This window comes from Ailuropoda melanoleuca, chromosome 7, assembly GCF_002007445.2.
Source record: "Ailuropoda melanoleuca isolate Jingjing chromosome 7, ASM200744v2, whole genome shotgun sequence".
NCBI lineage: Eukaryota > Metazoa > Chordata > Mammalia > Carnivora > Ursidae > Ailuropoda > Ailuropoda melanoleuca.
This window is the reverse complement of record NC_048224.1, coordinates 18,759,026-18,781,680: the sequence shown is the minus strand read 5'-3', so window position 1 is coordinate 18,781,680 and position 22,655 is coordinate 18,759,026. Positions and strand designations below refer to the sequence as shown.

At 39.8% G+C, this 22,655-nt stretch overlaps 1 protein-coding gene across 1 annotated transcript; it reads left to right on the top strand.

Moving 5' to 3' along the window:
- Positions 1-5,891: 5,891 nt before the first annotated feature.
- Positions 5,892-18,984, top strand: EQTN (equatorin). Its single transcript, XM_019806642.1, has 8 exons — positions 5,892-6,050; positions 6,278-6,388; positions 9,713-9,799; positions 11,769-11,858; positions 13,411-13,461; positions 14,729-14,794; positions 17,950-18,103; positions 18,580-18,984. Exons 1-8 carry the CDS (start codon positions 5,975-5,977, stop codon positions 18,878-18,880), a joined length of 936 nt encoding a protein of 311 aa, XP_019662201.1. The 5' UTR covers positions 5,892-5,974; the 3' UTR covers positions 18,881-18,984.
- Positions 18,985-22,655: the final 3,671 nt, after the last annotated feature.

Here is a 22,655-nt window from a genome sequence, read left to right as displayed (position 1 = left end):
TGGGCTAAAAAGTTTAAAATTAAACCATAGAGAATGCTACCATCTATCATCACCCTTATTTCATAGAAGAAAGGACATTTCAACACCAAAAGAATAGAGAAAGTAGATTTAAGAATAAACACCAGTCCGCGGGCTTCCCCTAAAGTACTTCCAGTTTGCCTTCCCTAGAGCCCTGGCTGATGTAACTGGGCTGTAATGCAGTTGTTTGAAATGGCTCTGTGCTGTTTGGTTCATTTGGTGGCAGTGCTGATGGTTTTCCCCCGGGGAGTCCTAAGGGCCTAGAGGTGCTCGATGTGCTTGGGCAGCCCAGCCTTTCCATACCTGGTCACTCTGCATGGGATCCTGCTTGCTCCTGGAAGAGGACGTCCCCTGGAGGGCAGGGAGGCTCCCCAGGACAGCGTGGGGGAATGAGCACACGCCTCGCCATGGCTGCTGCCACTGCCTCCAGTGTGACCTGAAGACAGAACTCCTGTGACCACCCCTGCAGCTGAGAAATGGCATCGGTGTGTGTGTGCACTTATGTATTGCACATTGCATGCACAGACACTCAGGCACTCGATACATTCTCTGTGTTTGTCCACTGAGAGGGCCTAATGACAGTGGCATGCCAGTGAACACATCTAGTGCCCGGATCTGAACGTGTGAATGCTAGTCTCTACTTAAAGGAACCAGGAATTCTTGGAGAAATGGTTGGTTCCAGGGCCGGAGCAGAGAAAATCCAAGATGAGCATGGAACCATGAGCATCAAGACCTGGGAAAATGCTCACATGCCTTAAGGTAGAGCGTTCCCTTTTAGGAGACTATCTAAATGAAATATTCATAAATGCTGAAAAAAATTGAGTCATAGATATGCTCATTACTTCATTGTGTATAATAAGGAAAATTGGAAGCAACCTGAATAACAAGCAATAGGGCAAAGGACCAAAACCAGTTATGAATAGTCACTAAACTGGGTGTCATAGAGATGTTAAGTTCATGACGATGCTTATATGATGTTAAGTTATAAATGCGGTATCTAGATCCAGTATGAGTATGAGTCCTAACTGAGGTCTGGCTTTTCACTGCAGCCTCCTAGAAGAGAAGCCCTTCTGGTCTACCTCACGTATTCCAGCATCTATCGGTACCTTGAGGTAGAGCTGGCATTCTTGCTTCTTCAAGATCTTGACTCCTGCTCTCAAATACCATCTGTCCTTCAAGGTTTACACCATTTAGCCCTCCATGTACAGCCCCACCCACCATCATCACCTGTAGTCATCCTCCAAACCTGCCCTAATTCACTGAAGACTTTGGCACCAGTTTCCCCCCGTTACTCTCATTCCTCTCATAGGGATCTTCCCTGGCCACACAGACAGTGCATCCAACAGCTTGGTTGCTCAGTTTACTTGACATCCCAATGCCAATGCTCTTCCCCTCTAATCTAATTTAGCAATCTCGACCCGTGTCCTTGGACCTCATTACCATACTGCCCTGTTCCAGCTTTGAAATGTTGAACACAGGGCCCCTGGGTGGCTCAGTTGGTTAAGCATCTGACTCTTGATTTCAGTTCCGGTCATGATCACAGGGTGGTGAGATTGAGCCCCTAGTCGGGCTCTGTGCTGAACGTGGAGCCTCTCTTCCTCTCCCCACCAGCCCCCATCACTCTCTCTCTCTCTCTCTCAAAAAAAAAAAAAAAAAAAGTTAAACCCCTAGATCCCTCTGTAAATCTATTCTTCCACTCTTTTCTTTGCAACCTCAATGTTCTGGTTGCTCTATTCTAATGCGTCCACTCTGTTTTCCCAGAAGATTGGATAGCCATCAATTAGCAACCTCCTTATGACTTGGTTAAGTGGAAGTTTTAAAATAGCAACTTAGAGGAGGGGAGCTTACTTATTGGCGTAGAAGGAGACCCCTAGGCTTGCCTTGTCCCTGGGACACAGCTAGATAACTATCAAATCATTCTGAATACCCAAGAAATCAACCTGAGGACTGATAGAACAAACTCCACAGCTAGAGGGAGAGAGGAGGCCACATTACAGAAGGTGGGAGGTGCAGAGATGTGGTGTGGGGGAGAAACAGATGGCAGGTGTCATGGAGGGGAGGGAACCCTGGTCACAGAGAAAGGTGAGAGAGAACGGAACACGGGGGATCACACAAGGAAAATACGTCCCTAACGCCAGTGACTGGGAAAACAAGAGGAGCTGATTTTCCTGAGTTTTTGCCATCAGCAGGGCTTGAAGACTGGAGTTAGAAGGATCAGTGGGCTTGGCTGGGATAGAGCCCTGAGGGTGCTGCCCAATCCTGGGGTGAAGGCAGGCAAGCAACCCTGGCAGAGGGCATGATCTGAGGCTCACCTGAGGTGCATGGGGGGAGACCGTTTGCTCTTGTTGGAGCACATCTGCAAGAGGTGGCATTGGCAGAGTCACATCTCCTGGGACAGAGAAGCCAGCGGGCACCATTTCCCCCAGCCACCCCTCAGCATGGGTGCAGAGCCACCTGGCGTAAATAGCACAGCACTCACACTGGCTGCCTAAGCTCCCTGCACCAAGTCCCACCTCCCTGTGCTCTGCTGGGACTGCTTTTCTCCGGCAGGCGTGTCTCAGTCCCAGTGCAGCAGGCCCCTTCCCCAGGAGACTGGCAGAAACCCCTGTACACACCTCATTTACGGAACAGAGAGTTCTAGTGAAACTAGAGTCAGGTTTCACTTAACAAGCAGACCAGAGTACAGCTAGTTAAAACTCCCCACACTCTGACCAAGATCCAAACACGGCCCACAGGAGGCAAGGGGACCCTCTGCAGAAGACTGGCCTGAAGGATAGAGCAGCCAAAACACAGCAGCAGAGTGCATGCAGCACACACCTGAGACACTCCTGGAAGTGCCAGGCCCTGGACACAATATGACCCCTTCCTTGTAAAGCCATTACTGTCAGGAGCAGGAAACACAGCAGGCTTTTCTAGCACACAGAAGTCGGAGACTTAGAAAAAATGCCAAGGGTGGGGGGCAATTTATCCTAAATGAAAGAACAAGACAAGGTCATGGCCAGAGATCTAATTGAAACTGATATAAGTAATATGCCTGATGGGGAATTTAGAGCAACAATCATAAGGATACTCTTGGGCTTAGGAAAAGAATGGAAGAATTTAGGGAGGCCCTTACCACAGAGACAAATGAGTTAAAAAACAATCAGTTGGAAATGTCAATCAGTCAGAAATGAAAATGCAATAACAAAGATTTGAAACAGACTTGATGCAATGTATACAAGGATGGAAGAAATGGGAATAAATTAGTGACCTAGAAGACAAAACAATAGAAAATAATGAAGGTGAACAAGAGAAGGAAGAGTTATGCAACACGAGAATAGATTTAGGGAATTCTGTGACTCCATCAAAGGTCATAACATTTGTTTCACAGGGGTTTCAGAAGAAGAAAAGGGGGGGCACACAACATTTATTTGAGGAAATAATAGCTAAAGGTTTCCCAAATCTGGGGAAGGAAACAGACATCTAGATCCAGGAGGTACAGAGAATGCTCTTCAAAATCGACAAAAGCAGGCCAACATCAAGACATATTGTAATTAAATTTGCAAAATATAGCGATAAAGGGAAAAAATCCTAAAAACAGCAAGACAAAAGAAGTCCCTAACTCACAAGGGAAAACTAACAGGGCTGGCTACAGATCTGTCAACAGAAACTGCAAGCCAGAACAGATGGCATGATGTATTCAACACGCTGAATAGGAGAAATATACAGCCAAGAATACTCTATCCAGCAAGGTTATTATGCAGAATAGAAGGAGAGATAGTTTCCCAGACAAACAAAAACTAAAGGAGTTCATGACCACTAAACCAACCCTGCAAGAAATAGTAAAGGGACTCTTTTTTTTTTAACCTAGGAAATATTTATTGTACAAAATTTACACTTGTTGTATGTAGTGAAAAGCATAGCAAAACAACCTTTTGTTAATCCATTTTCTTTGAGATTTTCTGAGAAAAGTAAAGATTTATTTCCTAATATAGTCTCAGATAATATAATATTTTATATAGTTGTTCAACAGTTGTATTGGTAATAAGTGTCTTGGGACATAGGCATAAAACTGCAAACAGATGAAAAAAGCACAGGGGCAAGACCACTGCCAAAGAGTAATCTCCATGAACCTGGCATTTTCCACTGCAAGGTAGATGCTGTGAGGTCATCACACTGTATACATGGTTTGATTATCTGAAGCCATTCATTAAGATGCTTGAATATTTTAATGAATCTGAATCTTAATCCCATTTACAACTGCACCAAAAACCCTAAGATACTTAGAAATAAACCTAACCAAAGAGGTAAAAGATCTGTACTCTGAAAACTAATAAACATTGATGAAAGAAATCAAAGACGACATAAAGAAATGGAAAAACATTCCATGCTCATGGATTAGAAGAATAAACATTGTTAGAATAGCTATTCTACCCAAAGCAATCTACACATTCAATGCACTCCCTATCAAAATACCAACAGCATTTTTCACAGAGCCAGAACAAAGAATCCTAAAATTTGTATGGAACCACAAAAGACCTGGAAAAGTCAAAGTAATGTTGAAGAAGAAATGCAAAGCTGGAGGCATCACAATTTCGGACTTCAAGCTATATTACTAAGCTATAGTGGTCAAGGCAGTATGGTACTGGTACAAAAACAGACACATAGATCAATGGAACAGAATAGGAAACCCAGAAATGAGCCCATAACTATATGGTCAATTAATCTTCGATTAAGTGGGAAAGGCTAATGGAAAAAAGGTAGTCTCTTCAACAAGGGGTGTTGTGAAAACTGGACAGCAAAATAGTGAAACTGAACCACTTTCTTATACCATACACAAAAATAGATTCAAAATAAAGACCTAAATGTGAGACAGGAAACCATCAGAACCCTAGAGGAGAACACATGCAGTTACCTCTTTGACCTTGTCCATAGCAACCTTTTACTGGATATGTCTCCTGAGGCAAGGAAAACAAAAGCAAAAATTAACTATTGGGAATTCATCAAAATAAGAAGCTTCTGCACAGCGAAGGAAACAACAAAACTAAAAGGCAACCTATGGAATAGAAGAAGATATTTGCAAATTACATATCCGATACAGGGTTAGTATCTAAAATCTATAAAGAACTTGTCAAACTCAGGGGTACCTGGGTGGCTCGGTTGTTAAACGTCTGCCCTCAGCCCAGGGCGTGATCCCAGGGTCCTGGGATCGAGCCCTGCATCGGGCTCCCTGCTCTGCTGGGAGCCTGCTTCTTCCTCTCCCACTCCCCCTGCTTGTGTTCCCTCTCTCGCTGGCTCTCTCTCTCTCTCTGTCAAATGAATAAATAAAATCTTAAAAATAAAAAAAGAACTTATCAAACTCAGCACCCAAAAAACAAATAATCTGGTTAAGAAATGGGCAGAAGACATGAATGGACATTTTTCCAAAGAAGGCATACAAATAACAGACACATGACAATCAGCCTTGCTCATCAGCAGGGAGAAGACGGGTTTCAAAACACTGTCCGTGAGGAATTCTATAGTGAAGATAGCCCATGAACCAGACCTTGCAGGGCATTTGGACTGAATCTAGGTATATCTGATTACTTTTTGACAGATGCTTTCTGCCGCTATTCAAAGCAACATACAATATGGTAATGCTTTGAAAATCAAAAACTTCTGTTCTCATTTTGCTATCAACGGTATTAATGGTTCTTTAAAATCTGATGACTAATAATTCACATTATTTCATGAAAATGTATTTCCTGATTTTCAAAGAAAATCTTATACTGGTTAATTTTTGGACCATTTTTAATCGTCAAAGATAAACTAGATGTCAGACTGAGTCACAAAGCTTTTGGAAATCCATCCCCAGCATTCTGACCTCCCTTAGGCAGTGACATCATAATGTCCTAGCTAGTTACAGGAACTGCTGGGCAACAGAAAGGAAACTCTGAGGAGAAGCAGGAGATTACTGGATAAATCAATCATTTTCCCTATGAATTTTATATTGTTTATTTTTGTTTCTGGGGTTCTTTCTTTACAGGACCCCAATACGACTTCCCATGGTGGTGGTGAGTAAGCATTTAAAGGTTTTACGGAAAGAGCAAATAAGAAAGATGACCCATTATCCTAGAAAACTGGTATGTGACAGTTTTCTATAGGATGATACAAAATTTATTATTGGAAAGATGGCATAATTTACATTTTAAATCTCTGCCTCAAATCCTTTGTAGAAAAATTCAGTTGAAAAAAAAAGTAGTAAAAGAAGTCAACGTATTTCTTATCATGAATTTTGCAGGTGAGATGTGGGCACCTAGCGCTCTGAAAGAATATAAACAGGAACCGGAAATTAAGGAGAATTCCCCTGCTAATGAGAAAAGTGGCAATTATTATAAAGATATAAAACAATGTAAGTCTTTAAAGTTAATAGCAACACGTAAACAAAAGCTGGTTGTGCTGCTTTGATTTAACATTTAAAGAGTCTGTAATTTTATTTCCCACTTCTTTTTTTTTTTAAAGATTTTATTTATTTATTCAACAGAGATAGAGACAGCCAGCGAGAGAGGGAGCACAAGCAGGGGGAGTGGGAGAGGAAGAAGCAGGCTCCTAGCAGAAGAGCCTGATGTGGGGCTCGATCCCACAACGCCGGGATCACGCCCTGAGCCGAAGGCAGACGCTTAACCGCTGTGCCACCCAGGCACCCCTATTTTCCACTTCTTAAATTTTTATTTATCTTGTAAATGTTTCAGCGTGTTAAATGAAATTCTTTCTTCCTACAGCTTTTTTTCATGAGATGCTATGAAGTCTAACAAGGTTCTTTTGGTAATTTCCTATAAATAACAGAGTTCATCATAGCATTATGGTGATTTGCAATTGATCTAATTCTATGGTGAGTTAACCAAAATTTATTTGGAGGCAGGTATTGCTGAAAAAAAGCACCACAAACTTGGTGTCTCGAAGCAACAGAAATTTATTCTCTCACCATTCTGGAAATCAGAAATCCAAAATCAAAGTTTTGATCATGCCACGGTCTTTACAAAACCTCTCGGGGAGGATCATTCCTTCCTTCTTCCAGCTTCTGGTAGCCCCAGGCATTCCTTGGCTGGTAGTACGATTCTAGTCTCTGCCTCCATCTTTACATGGCATTCTTGATATGCCTGTGTCCATTTCCTTCTTCTTATAAGGACACCATTCATGAGACCACCATACTCCAGTGTGACTCCATCTTGACTAATTATATCTTCAAAGACCCTATTTTGAAATTAGGTTGCATTCTGAGATGCTAAGGGTTAGGACTTAAACATGTCTCTTTTTTGGGGGGGGGCACAAAATTCACTTCATAACAAGATGACTTTAAGATGTTTGAAAGGTCATCAAACTTCAGTTTATTCATGATTACACATATGGGCTTTCTTTCTGCGTCCTTACAAGGTCCACCACTTGTAAGAAACTCTTGTTAAAATACAAACAAATTAAGATTAAATCTAGTTATCTTGGGATCCCTATTAACATTAATCAAAGGAAAAATAGAAATGCAATTGAGATATATACATATATATTCATGTTCATATATATACACTCAAGTACTTTGATAGTAATAACGCATAAATTGTTATTTCTATTTTCTCTTTGGTGAATCAATGTCCTTCCTTTGTAGGTGAAAAAAAAACACCTAATTCTCAGAGAGGTCAATTGCCAGATTTCATACTACCAAAGCCAGAGTCAGGAGTGTTATCTAATCTATCCACCACCAAGTCTTCTCCCTGTGATATGCAAATGGTGCAATCATTTCCTTTTCAGGATGTACCTTTTTTAAAAAATATCCAGAGGGTAAATAAACTAAGAGCCTGATGATGACTTTGATTAAAGAAAAAATCTTTCTTACACACAATATATATACAAAACATAAATGGGATCATCCTAAGAAATTGTGTTATGACTTACTTTTCTCACTTAACAACTCTGGAGATCTTTCCACATCTGCCTCATTGTTTTTAGTGGATACCTAGTATTCTGTAAAATGATGTCCCATAATTTATCCACTATCTTTTAAAGAATTAGATTATGTGCAGTTTTTCCCTTTTACATTCTTCTCATATACAGTTGGGTGTATCTCTTTTTGGATAGATATCTCAAGTACTGGGCATTGCTGAATAAAGGGTAAATCTTTAAAAATATTGATACTAGCAAATTGCCCTCCAAAAAGTATCTATGATTTATATCCTCCAAAAATGCCCCACAATCTCACCTACAATGAAAATTGTTAGTCATATTTTGTGAATATAAGTGAGAAATTTCCATTACTGTTTTCATTTGCATTCTGATTACTTGTGAAGTTGAGTATTTTTCTCTATATTTATTGGGTATTTTATTTCTACTTCTGTGATTTGTCTATTCATATCCATGGCCTGTTTTTCTATCAGGTTGTATTTTCATTAATTTGTAGGAGATCTTTCTATGTTTACTATAATAATCTTTTTCCTATAGTAAAAGTTAACAAGTATTTTTTTCCCAGGCTGTTGCTTATTTTTAAACCTGTTTAGGTATCTTAATCACAGAGAAAAATTGTAATTTTAAAAAATCAATTGTTGATTAATTTTTAAGTAATTTCTGCATTTTATATTTTGGTTGGTTAGGTCTTATTCAATTGAAGAAATTAAATTATTTTCCCATTTTTTCAAATAATTTCATATTTTTGCTCTTAAATCTTAGGTCTTAAATCGTTATCTTTGTATAAGGCATAAATTAGGCACCAAACTTTATATTTTTCAAGGAGGTTTGCCAAATGTCTAACACCAATTCCCTACTCAAGTGAAACCCATTTAATATAATCTAAATTCTCTTTGAAATTTGGTCATTTGCTACCTTTTTATTGTTTCTTTCATCTGTTTTTCTCTGTAAAAATACTGAAGTGTTTTAATTTTTGTAGTTTCATAACTCATAACATGCATGTTGGGCTTTGGTGTCCTTTTGTTATATTTCCCCATAGATCTAGCTCAGAAATTCCTCAAAAATCATGATACAGTAATGGCACTGTTTGTGTGTGCACGAACGTGACTACATGGTAGGATGATTGAATATGTATGTATGTATCAAACACAGATGCATTCATGTATGTATAAAATTTTCTGTCATTTCATGAGATTTTGGAAAAAGGAGACATGTATGTATTCATATGTAAATATGTCAGTCTGCCATCTTGACCCAATTTACTTTGACTCTGGCTGGGTGGATATATCCATTAGTTTTAATCAACCCTCAATAATTTCTTCTCAGAATGTTATTTAGCATAAGGATTCTAATTTGGCCTTTTCCCCATGAATTTTTTTTTATTTTACTTATTTATTATTTTTTTAAAGATTTTATTTATTTATTTGACAAAGAGAGAGTGCAAGCAGGGGGAGCGGCAGAGGCAGTTTCCTTCTCCCTCTCCCTGCTTAACAGGGAGCCCAATGTGGGGCTCGATCCCAGGACCCTGGGATCCTGATCTGAGTCGAATGCAGGCACTTAACCGACTGAGCCACCCAGGAGTTCCATGAATTTTATTTTTAAACCTTGTTTATTTTTAAATCATTTCCTTCATTTGTAGCTGAAGAATACCTCAAATACTTTATTATTCTTTACTTGGAATTAGTCAGGGCCTATGTTTTAAGAAAAAAAAATCAGATGAGGAAAAATTTAAGGGAACAAGAAGTAACTTGGTTGCTGAAAACATTTGACCTTGTATTTTTAGATGTGTTCACAACGCAAAATCCAAATGGCAGCCAGTCTGAAATATCCGTGAGAGCAACAACAGATTTGCAATTTGCTCTAAGGAACTGTAAGTACTAAAAACACTGAAAGTCACCGTTGCAAATATGAAAAGCAAGATTTCCAAACAGCACTAGAGACTATCAAGTAGGAAAAATGTCTTAGTGGAGCTAGAGTCAGGGAATCTTAGTTCCTAAATAAGGAGACTCCATGACTCTTGCACTAATAAAGTCAGAAGTCAAGGAGGTTCTTACATACCTTACCTCATATTTTTGGTTTTCATGGAAAGAAAAATTATGACTAGATTTAGGGCTCTAGAAAATTGTATGTCTTCTTAAACCCACATTTTTATTCCTTTCTGCTTATACCTTCAACTTCAAATGTTCTTATTTCCATTTGCCTCTTTCCACCAAGTGTAATTAATTTGCTAGATAAAACTGTTGCCAGCATGTGACTTTGGAGGCCATTAAAAGTCTCCAAAGGACATATACATATCTTTCACCATGAAGTATCAATAGCTCATATCTATGAAACACACAAGCATAAAACAGAAGGCAAGAAAAGAGGATAAAATTAAATAAGGAGGAGAGAATGTTTCTGGCCCTAGTAGCTTCAATATTGGGAAAAGCCAAGACTCAGTAATACCTAATTATTAATAAAGTTCTTTGACAATAATGGAATATTTTGAGTAATTCTAAACCTTGGGACATAAATGAGGGACATTTTAAGGGCATATGTTAATTAAACAAATCACTCATGGGAATTTTGCTTGTACACAGCAAACATCATCTTGAGTTGTTTGGGACAAGAAACAGAGAGCCAGGTCTTCAACAGACCAGGTAGCTCAAATTTCCTCAGGAGATGGATTGTTGAGGACCATAGGACACATGGAAGAAATTCTAAAACCCTAATTTCTATTTCCACAATTCAGGTCCTCAAAGTATTGTCAAAGAAAGTTGGATTGGATAAGAAATTTTTCCCATTTTAAATGGGGGCTCTGACAGGAGATACACTAACATGGTAGGGACATTCTAGAGGAGCAAGCCCCTCAAGGAGATGGAATTCTCCAGAATAATTTTGACTAACGATTCTTTTAGTCCCTAGAACTGTGAGGGCAAGGAGAAAGTCCACACACCACCTTTCTCCAAGTATGAGGGATGCATAGCAGAGTGGAAGGATTACTTACCAGTTTTTGTGGGAGTCCTGCCCGAATCATGTCAACTCTGGTAACAGACTCTCTTTTCCATAGCTTTCTTGCCAACAAGGCACCTGTCATTGGTGCTTTTGGTAGGTTCAGTCTGAATTCATTCTGCCTCTCTGTAGAACTCTGCTATAATGAGATTGCCTGGACTTCATGGGAACTTCATTGACTCCCATATTAAACAAAATTAACTGAAATGGCCACCATGAGCAGGCTACAGAAAACGGTCCTCAGTCACAATTGTTCCCAAATACACTCTTACTGACGTTCCTCCAGAAGAGGGATACATTATACACTGAGATATATACTAAAATAGGCCTGAAAACCCTTGATTTGTAGCCCCAAATTGTTGTACCCAAAACTCTGTTTTGAGTAGTTAACACGCAAATGTTTCCGATTTACAAGGATACTGGTGTGCCTTCCTCTTCTGTGTCCTAACACTGACTGGCAACCAAGCTGTCCGGGGCTGACAAGATCACTTCAAGTCCTGTTCAGGGAAACATCTGAAGCCAATGTTCTCATCCAATACATCTCTTTTACCTCTAAAGGAAGCTTATAACCACCACCACAACTACCCCCACAGCCCCCCGTCCCAGCTTTTTCTCTCTCTTACAAATTATAGGTGCATCAATCTCCTCTCAAGCAACCCATTATCTCAAAAACTTTATTCTTCAATGCCTTCTTCTTTCCCTTCCTTTAATACGTCTCAGGAAAAAGTCAACATCTTTCTCTTTTTTTTTCCTCTTTCTTTGTTGGATTTTTTAGCTTAAAAAAAATGCCTAGTCACAGATGCTGTCAATATTTGTATATGCTGATAATCTGTTATCCCTTTTTGCAGATAAACTTGTCAATGAAACAACTATATCACCTACTGGAAAAGGCACCAGTGAAGAAAATCCTACAGAACACTATGGGAAAAAAACTCGAAGTATTAAAGTTTCTAAGCTGTAGTCATACTTGGAGTGTATCATTATATGATTTAATTTATGTTTCAGTACTCTGGGTGTTTCATAAAGTGAAACATGCATGCTTAAAGAATTTATACAGCTACAATTTACAGTCACTCTAAAACCTTTTAAACAGTGAAAATCTAAGTCAATTTTTAGATTTACTTGACAAGGGATAGGAGGGAGCTCTTTTTAAAATAAAACTTTTTTTTTTAAAGATTTTTTTTTTATTTATTCATTCGACAGAGATAGAGACAGCCAGCGAGAGAGGGAACACAAGCAGGGGGAGTGGGAGAGGAAGAAGCAGGCTCTTAGCGGAGGAGCCTGATGTGGGGCTCGATCCCATAACGCCGGGATCACGCCCTGAGCCGAAGGCAGACGCCTAACCGCTGTGCCACCCAGGCGCCCCTAAAATAAAACTTATTTTAATAAAATGTATTACATTTATATTTATATTAGATATATAAGTATATTTTAATACATTTTAATATTTTTAAATAATAATGTAAAAATTTCTATCTGCTTGAGGAAGAAATTTATCTCTAATTAGAGTCAACTATTAGTGTTTCCTAAAATTATTGGGGGGGGTTGGTAGTGACAGGTTTCAAAATCAAAATCATCATTTTATTTTCCTGTCAAGAATAGTGTTCCCTATAAAATATTTGGATAACCATAACAACCCAGGATGGCTCTCCTCTAAGGTCTTGAATGAGTGGTCTAATTGAAGACAATGGACCTGTCGTTACATGAAGCATCCAAGTATGTTTCTCATACGATTACTATGAATTAGTTTGCATCTTTAACACTACTAAAACAAACAAAAATCTTAGTCACTTTTTTTTGGTATATTTAAAAATAGAAATCTCATCACCCTGGTGGTGTTCCTTTCGTAAATATCTTTAGTAATTTACTACTAGGCGTGGGTCATGTTCTAACATCTTTTTAAAAAATTTATTTATTTATTTTTCATGCTCTAATTTCTTAACCAGGCATTTAAACCTGAAATAATCTGACCATTGAGAAATGTTCAAGTTTCATTTCTGGTCACATTCCCCGTCCATATTCTTCACTCTAGTCTACCTGAGGCTCTCAGAACTCACAAAATCTGCTCATGACTCAGTGGAATGATCTCCCTCTTGCTTGTTTGCCTGGCAAACAATTTCTAGTCCTCTAAGCCTATACTGGGGCATCATCTCCCTTTCGAAGAGTTTCTGGCCTTTGCAACTGGAGTTAGGGCTCTCTGTGCATACCACTTGTGTGTTTCTATTGGAACCCCCACCCCCGTTATCCTGCATCATAATTAACAGTGATTCTTGTCTGCCTCCCAAACTGAGAGTGTGTTCCGTCAGCGTAAGGCCTGTGTCTTCTTCATTTCTGAATTTCAATGCCAACCACAGCGTCTGACACATGGTGGAATCTCAAGGTATAACTGTTACATGACTAAACTAAAAAGTGAATAAATGCTCTATCACAAATTTACTAAAGTAAACTTACCTTACTTAGTTAACCTGCTCTATTTTGTTTTTTAAACAGGACCAAGCAAGGGTCCAAATGAGCCTGCATTTTGGACAATGTTAGCTAAAGGTAAACTCATAGTAGTTAGGTAGCTGGGAAAATGTTTTGGTTTTCTAAAGTCTTATGTAAGAAAGCCAACATCAGTGTAAATAGTTCTAATATTAAGAATTAATAAGTCAACATTTTGCTGCCATTATCACATGTAATAACAAATGCAAAACAAACCCACAAAATTGATTGTGTCGCACACTTTCTGATTCTCTCCCCCAAAAGTTTATTCTCCTGTAAATGTTGCAATCTTGTCATTCAGTTTATTTATGATTAAAAATTTTAAATAAGGCTCTTGCTCAATGTAGTTCCTCTTTGTGTTTGGAGCAGGATACATGTAAGCACATGGAGATATGTGAATAAATGCAAAGTATATATCAAAATCTATGCATGTATAAAAGTAATGCATATATCATAAACATATAAGCAGACATATGTAAGTGTAATGTGCATGTCTTATGCATGCATGTGTGAATGTATATGTAGATGGACACATGTATAAATGTCATTCATGTAGCACACATGTATATGCATGCATTGTAAACATGAAATGCATACCATATTCAGTTGATTCTCATTATTTGCAGATTTTGTATTTGCGAATTTACCTACATCTAAAATATATTTGTAACCCCCAAATCACTTTCATGGTCATTTACAGACATGCACAGAACAACAACAAATTTTAATTGCCTGACACTCATGTTCCCAGTGCAGATAGAACAAGGCAACATTCTGCCTTCCTTTTGCAGCTCTTACACTGTAATTAAGTGTCCTTCTTGTTGGCTATTTAGTGCTATGTGTTTTGCATTTTTGTGCTTTCAGTTGGTGAATTTCCTAATTAAAATGGCCCCCAAGTGTAGTATTAAGATGCTGGTTAGTGTTCCTGAGCACGAGAAGGCGGTGATATACCTTATGGAGAAAATATGTGTCAGATAAACTTTGTTTAGGCTTGAGTTATAATGCCATTAATCACATTAATCATGAATTCAATGTTAATGAATCAGCAATGTATAGTAAATAAAGTATCTTTAAACAGAAACACACATAAAACAAGTTATGTATTGATTGGTTGATGACGACGTTGTGACCAGAGGTCCTCAGGAACCTAAGCTTGCATTTCCCCCAGGAGCAACAATTCAATATTCACTAAGTCAGTGTTCCTGTGACTTTACGGAGCATAACTGTCATGAATAATGAGAATAAACTCTCTATATTAAACACACACGCATAGTAATTTTCGTAAGTGAATTTTGTCTACCATAACACCAATTTATTGTCTTAACAGCTTTAAATGCAACACCAACAGCAGAGGAGATTGAAGAAAAAGATCAATTATTTCGCCCAATTCCAAGTAAGAACAAAATACTTCAATTAAATGGATGCATTAGTGCCGGCACACATTTCAGTGTGTGACTTCACTGCATGGCGGTACTGTTTTCTCTAGTAATGTGGAATGTACTTTAGGGTAGCGTGGTGGCTAACATCATATCAGAGAGGACATTTGCTGTTTTAAAAAGCAATTGTCCCTAAGCATCATTCTCCAGTTGCCATATATGCAGAGAGATGTTTTCATTTTCCGGTTTTGTGACTTCTATTCCTAAAACATAACAGAGGCGCAGGCAAGTGAATCATATCTAGAATGCGGTGTTTTTAATTGATAGACTCTATTTTCAGAGCAGTTTTAGGCTTACAGAAAAAATAAGCAGAAAGTACAGAGAGTTCTCCTATACTCCCCCAACTCAGTTTCTCCTATCTTTCTCATCTTGCCTTGGTTTGGTACAGGTTTTACAATGGATGAGCCAATAACGATACATTAATATTAAGTAAAGTCCATAGTTTACCTTAGGGTTCACTCCTTGCGTTGCACAGGTCTGTGCGTTTTGACGAATGCATAATGCCATATGTCCACCATCACGGTCATAGAGCAGTTTCACTGTCCTAAAAATCCCCTGTGTTCCACCTATCTGCCCTTTTGTCCCAAGCCTCTGGCAACCACTGATCTTTCCACCATCACCATAGTTTCGCCTTTTCCAGAATGTTATATAGTTGGAAACATAAAGTACATAGACTTTCACCCTGGCTTCTTTCGCTCAGTAATATGCATTTAAGACTCTTCCATGTATTTTCGTGGCTTGATGGCTCATTTCTTTTTTTTTTTTTTTTTAAAAGATTTTATTTATTTATTTGACAGAGATAGACACAGCCAGCGAGAGAGGGAACACAAGCAGGGGGAATGGGAGAGGAAGAAGCAGGCTCATAGCGGAGGAGCCTGATGTGGGGCTCGATCCCACAACGCTGGGATCACGCCCTGAGCCGAAGGCAGACGCTCAACCGCTGTGCCACCCAGGCGCCCCAGGCTCATTTCTTTTTATCACTGAATAACATTTCATTGTGTGGATATACTAATTTATCCATTCACCTACTGAGGGACATCTTGATTACTTCCAATTTTTGGCAATAATGAATAAAGTTGCTATAAACATTCATGTGTAGGTCTTTGCGTGGACATAAGTTGTCAACTCTTTTGGGTAAATATCGAGAATTGTGATTGCTGGCTTGTGTGGTAAAACTATGTTTAGCTTTGTAAGAAATTACCAAACTGACCCTTAAAGTGGCTATACCATTTTGTATTCCCACCAGCAATGAATGAGAGAATTCCTGCTGCTGAATGCAGTTTTTTTTTCTTTTTGGTAATTTTCATTCATGGATTAGTTATAGTTATGTGAGTAAAAGAACTCCTGCTTTCAATAGAAAATTTCACGACAAGGCAATATATTAATTTCTCGCAAACCTCTGCCCTACAAATAAACTATTGGGGAAAAGATAGCATCTGGTGATACATCTAGGCCTGACATCTCTATTCAGCATTGGACTATTTGACAAATACAGCCATTTGCCTTGCAGGGTTTTAAGAAAATCAAGTGAGTCTTTGTTTAGAAAAATTATATATGGGAATGACTAATGCTGTGTTACNGGCCTGACATCTCTATTCAGCATTGGACTATTTGACAAATACAGCCATTTGCCTTTCAGGGTTTTAAGAAAATCAAGTGAGTCTTTGTTTAGAAAAATTATATATGGGAATGACTAATGCTGTGTTACTTTAGAAATATTTTGTCTTTCCCAGTAATTAAATTGATCATGATTAATTTTTTATCACATATGGAGCACATATAAATGCCAGGGGCTTTATATACATTATGATGTCAGTCCTCACAGCAACTCCATGAAGTTGGGATTATCTCCATTTTACAGATAATGTCTGCCCAAGCTTGTAATTAGCTTTCTTGTGATTTCCAGTGGTGGGGAATTCCATACCCTTCTCTAGTTTTGTTTTGTTTTTAAGATTTTTAAAAGATTTATCGACAGAGAGAGACACAGCGAGTCAGAATCTTTCTCTAGTTTTGAGCATCACCATGAAAAACAAAATATATTACAAGCACACCTCCTTACAAAAACCCTTTTAAGGAGCAGCAGAGCCCCTTTTAACATAATTTGTTTGATTATTCCCCAAAACATCTGCCTCAAAGTCAAGATAACAGTCACTGATAGCAGTATACATTTCACTCTTCGCGGTCTAAGATCGCACTTTGACAATTACGGAATCAGGGAATACAAACATGGGAGCTTGTCCCTGCTTATCACCAAAACACCATGACCTAGAAAATAAGGAAAGCCTATGGAACTTTTGGGCGGGAGAAAGTTGAGGGAAGAGAGATATCAACACGGTCATTTCGAGTCACCATTACATAAATGTCTATTAAGTCAGCCGTCAATTCAGGAAAATGTAAAATGTGGCAGTAAAGATGTATTTTCATTAATAGATTTAGTAAAAAAGACCTTTGACGTCTCTGGATCTGGACATGATTTTTATTATTTAACTTACTTTAGAAAGAAGTAGGTTTTCGTTTCTTTTTTAACATCAAATACACTCGGTGTGATCTCAGTAACAAAATGATAAATGCAGTTCTTAAATTCCTGGAGAAAGCATCTGGTACACCATCCTTTTAGCATCACAGAAAAATCAATGCAGGTCCCAACAGTAAAAGGGTATCTTTTTCTTCTGAAGGACAAGGCCCTGGTGTGTAAGTTCGTCACATTTTTAATGGTCATCCCTTCAGAGTCTTGAAATGGTCTTTATTAGTCAGGAAGGAAGATTGCTATAGACACATTTGTACATCTGGTAACCTGGGTTTGAAACCAGATTTTGCCACTTAGTCGCTGTGTGCCATGGACGAATTCATAAACTTCTGTGATCCTGGAAAATGGAGCTAAGAACAGCTCCTCCAGGACTGCTGTGGAGGTTGAACAGAACAGGCAAAGAGTACTTAGCCCTAAGGAGTAGCTTACAGTCTTCTTTGTGTTGCATGAGACAAGTGAAGGTGTGCAGTGAATACTCTGGATGGTGAAGGCTTCTCTTCAGTTGCTTTGCTCTCTTTACTCATCCAGGAAAACATGCTGGAGACCGTTACTCTTTTCCATTGCATTTTCTTTCTTTCCTCTCAGACTCTGATTTGAATGCTACCAGTGAAGACACCCTGACCAAGCTACAGGAAATCAAGTTAAAACTAATGCTGGGCATCTCGTTGATGACCCTCTTCCTTTTTGTTATCCTCTTGGCAGTCTGTAGTGCCATGCTGTACAAAGTGAAGACAATTAAGTAAGTCCGCAGACCTCTGGAGCCTTTGGAACATGCATGATGTGAAGCTCTCACCCTCCTCTCTTTTGTAGATAGTTTAGGAAATGTGGCTCCCAAATTTATCTCTTAAGATCTTGAGTTAAGCTCCATTTCCCCTATTCAGAAAGGAGCATAGAGTTCTCTCTCAAGGGAAAGTTTTCCCCACTATATTAAATAGTCACCTAGCGATAAAAGTAACACTAGTTGATTGGAAAGGATATAGAGAATCCAGATATGCATTCTTTTTTGCTAGCCTTGGATCAAAAAGGCTATGAACTCTGTTCTAAATGGCACATCGGCTTAGGGTCTAACATTTTTCATTTATTTATATGGTGTTATACCAAGTAATTGGACAGAATTAATATATTATTTTAATTTTTGTGATTCTTTTCTAAATTGAGTTGAGCTGCAAATGTATGTAATTAAAAACAACTCTTGATACATGTTTTCTTTTTCAGTTATAAAAGTAGATATCAGACTGAATACACCGTCAACCCAGAGCTGGCAACTCTGTCTTATTTTCATCCATCAGAAGGCGTATCAGACACATCTTTTTCTAAGAGTGCTGAGAGCAGCACGTTTTGGGGCACCACTTCTTCAGAATTGAGAAAAACAGACACAAGGTCAAAATCTAGAACGACGGACATGGTTTCCACAGCCTCAGATGATACAGGCGGGAATGATGATACAGGCGGGAATGATGAGTCAGATTTAATTCAGAGTGAGGAACCAAGCGAAGAAACACCCACTGATGAATAGACGACTTTAAATTTTTGTAAGGAAAGAAGTTTCTTTGTGACTCCCATTAAGGTCACGATTTGGAAACTCTGCTGAGAAATTTAAATTTTCTGGTGTCTGAGAAGGAGGACATACTCAATAAAATTATCTCAGCCATAAAAATTATATAATGGAAAAAATACAAGAAAATGATTTAAGGTGTGGAAAACTCATCCAGTAAAAATAATCCTGGAGAGTGACTTATGAAAATTATTCACTCTTGGCCGGTTAGCTTTAAAATGAGGACATTTGGATATCTCTCTTATCTGGGGGCATTTTGGGGACTTTCAGGGTAATCACCACTACCTACATCCCTCCCCCCTCACCAAAGCAAAAAGAACACACTTGTTTGTGTTTTACTGGCTGTGCCCTATGAAGAAATGAAACTAAATTAGTACTAGAGACTCCTAGCATTCTTTTTAATTTTACCATTTTTTAAATTTTTATTTTATTTAAATTCAATTAACATATATCATTAGTTTCAGAGGTAGAGTTCAGTGATTCATGAGTTGCACATAATACCCAGGGTTCATTACATCACGTGCCCTCCTTAACACCCATCACCCACTTCCCCGTCCCTCCCACCACCATCCCTTCAGCAACCCTCAGTTTGTTCCCTATAGTTAAGAGTCTCTTATGGTTTGTCTCCGTCTCTGATTTCATCTTATTTTATTTTTCTCTGCCTTCCCTTATGATCCCATGTTTTATTTTTTTAAATTCCACATGTGAATGAAATCATATAATTGTCTTTCTCTGATTGATGTATTTCGCTTAGCATAATACCCTCTAGTCCCATCCATGTCCTTGCAAGTGGTAAGATTTCAATTTCTTGATGGCTGAGTAATATTCCATCATGTGTATATACCACATCTTCTTTCTTCATTCATCTGTCAATGGACATCTGGGCTCTTTCCATCATTTGGCTATTGTGGACATTACTGCTATAAACACTGGGGTGCAGGTGCCCTTTGGATCACTACAAGACTCCTAGCATTCTTGTTTAAAAGTCATTGAGTTATCAGTCACTTATGAGGCCATCGATCCCAGGAGTATTTCAGTTTCAAAGAAGACCAATGGAATATGGATATTGTTTCCCTTTGAGGAATTAGTTTCAACTGGAAGGATTTGGGGAACATGCGTTAGATCTTTTGTGGATATGTGTGGAGCTTGTGGGGGGAGAAGTTAGGTTTTATCGCCTTCCCAAATCCTCACCTACTTTGTGCTAGGAGGTTTGGTACATTACATCACACTGAAAGGCACGTTTATTTCACAGATCAAGATACCCTGCCTAAGATCACCTCTCGGAGAGGGGCAAAGCTAAGATTGATTCCGAAGAGAGGTTCTCTCCGTGATCCATGAAGGTTACTAGCTAAACATAACAAAAGTCAAAGGAGGTTGTTAGGAGCAAGGTAGGCCCCACATACATAGGGTAGGAGGCTCCTTAAGGCTCCTTATTGCTCCTGGGAAATTGTTTTCCCTACTTCTAGCTTAGGTCTTGATAAACCTTCCCCACAGAAGACAGACTCTTTACACTCACCTGCCAGGTCCCCTACCAACCATTCTCAGAGTCATGTGCTCACTCCCTGATTTCTGCCTTGACTCCAGCCGGAGTCTCACCATTGGTTCGGAAAGCTAGCAAGCTCTACCTTTGAGTAGCTATGGCCTATATAAGACTGACTCTTGAGGGGAAAGTGGCCCGGCAGCTCACCGCAGATCTAGCTCGCAGTGGGCAGAGTTCCTGAGCCGGTGGGGGGGACCTTGAGCAGTGGCCCATGCTACCCTCTGTGGGTTACTTTCGCCATTTTCCGTGCCCTTTTGATGGCGCTGGGGCTCTGTGCCAGCGTTTGTATTGCCAGTTCAGGCACCAGGAAACGCAGTGGGAACTGAGCGAGGCAGATGGTTGCGGCTGCTTGGAAGTATTCCAGGTGCGGAGAAGTCATGTTGAAACCATGGGTGAGCAAGAGCTCGTGGAAAGAACGTCAGGTGGGCTTGAGGAGGGGTTGACTACCAACCATTCCCACCTGTTTTCTCCACCCACCCTTGGGAAGTGCCGAGAACTTCCTTGATCAGAAATAGTTGTAAGTCACGTTTCAATCACCCAACTTATCTTCAGTACTAAAAAGTACCATAGAGAAAGTGAATCCCTATAGCATTACTATGGCTAAAATGGCCAAAAGAGATGTTAACCATATTTTTAAAAAATGACTTCTCATCAGTGGGCATAGAAGATATCTGCATTGCAGATACCATGTAACGTGCAGTCAAGTTATGGTGGGGGGGTGAGCGGGCATGAAAAATATCAGATAGTCCTTACTGGTATACCCGCCCTTCCTAGTCTAGAAGCGAGAAGAGGGTGTGTGTGTGTTGGGGGGGTGGGGAGATTCTGATTTGTACCCTAACAAGACCTGCATTTCCTGCACAGATTCTCTGGATGTTTCCCCTGAAAGGACAACTAAAAAACAACAACAAAAACCACAACAAAAAAACCCCAACTGTTTTTTAACTTATCTATCTCCCCGGCATTCTGAAACATCCTCTTATTTCCTTTCTCTGATGCCCATACTTCGCCTGTTCCTCAGCCATCAAAGAGGGACTTTGATCTATTTTCCACTACCTTAGCTATTTAAGGGCAATTCCTACAGAGTGGCTATTACAGACAAGAGAGAAACAATCGCTTGCGTTAGGAAGAGGAACCAAGTTGTCCCAGAGTCCCCAAGAGTAAATCTCCCCAGCATCACACACCCAGGATCGGGAGACTTAAGTGCCAACCTTTATTCCCTCTTTCTTTATCCCTCCCGTGGAACGCATGTCCTGAGATTTGCCAAACAGTAAGGGTGCTATGGGGGTCCTAACTGGGAGTATTTTTCTCAGGCCTCTTGGGTGGTCGCAAGATTCCTGAAACCTGGAAGCGGTGGGACAGTAGGGTTCGGGGAATGGAGTGGGCTGGCTGTGTTAAGAATCTCTCTTCCCGGGGGTGGGGGAAGAGCACACCTGCGCCAAAGTGACTGAGAGCTGTGCGCCCCGCCCCGCCCTGTACGTGGGCGGATCCGCGCACAGCTGGGTGTGGGGCGGGGCCAAAGTCACGTGGTCAGGGAGGCGGGCGAGCGGTGCGCGCTGAGCGCAGCTGGCTCCTCGCTGTGTGGACTCGCAGATGCCAGCTCCCGGAGCGCGGGATCCTAGAGAGGCGTGCACAGGTTTGCCGGCTGTGAGATGGATGCGCGTGGACTTGTGTGGTCTTACCCTCTCTCCTTGCCACCCATCCCCAGTGTGGAGTTATTATAGGGGGTTTTCTGTGCTCAGGTAGGACCCTGGTTGGAGCAAAAAACATTTACAGTACAGAGGAGCTCCTCTCAGTCACTTCTGGCCTGTGCGAAGATTGTTATGGGTGCCTTCAGACTTCAAAATTAGCCCCCCTAAATGTAGCTTCTGAGGAGGAAAAAAAGTTCTTTTAACTTGTGACTTGGAGAGAAAGTATAATCACTTTTTTTTTCAATACCGCCCCCAAAGCAGTGCCTAAACAGCCTTTCCTGAATCAGGGCAACCAAATAAAACCCATTTTATGTGCTAAATAAAATGCTATTCTGGCGGGTTATCCAGAGTTTAGGCGCCTGTCCAAGTTTATTTAAAGGGAAATTCAATCCAGGAGGTTGTTTGGATCCTAGGATAATTCTCATTCTTGTGCTTGCTTTTTGCCTTCTCCTTCCCTCCACGTCTGTAACACATTGTTTCAGATTTCAACAGTTAATTTCTTAATAGA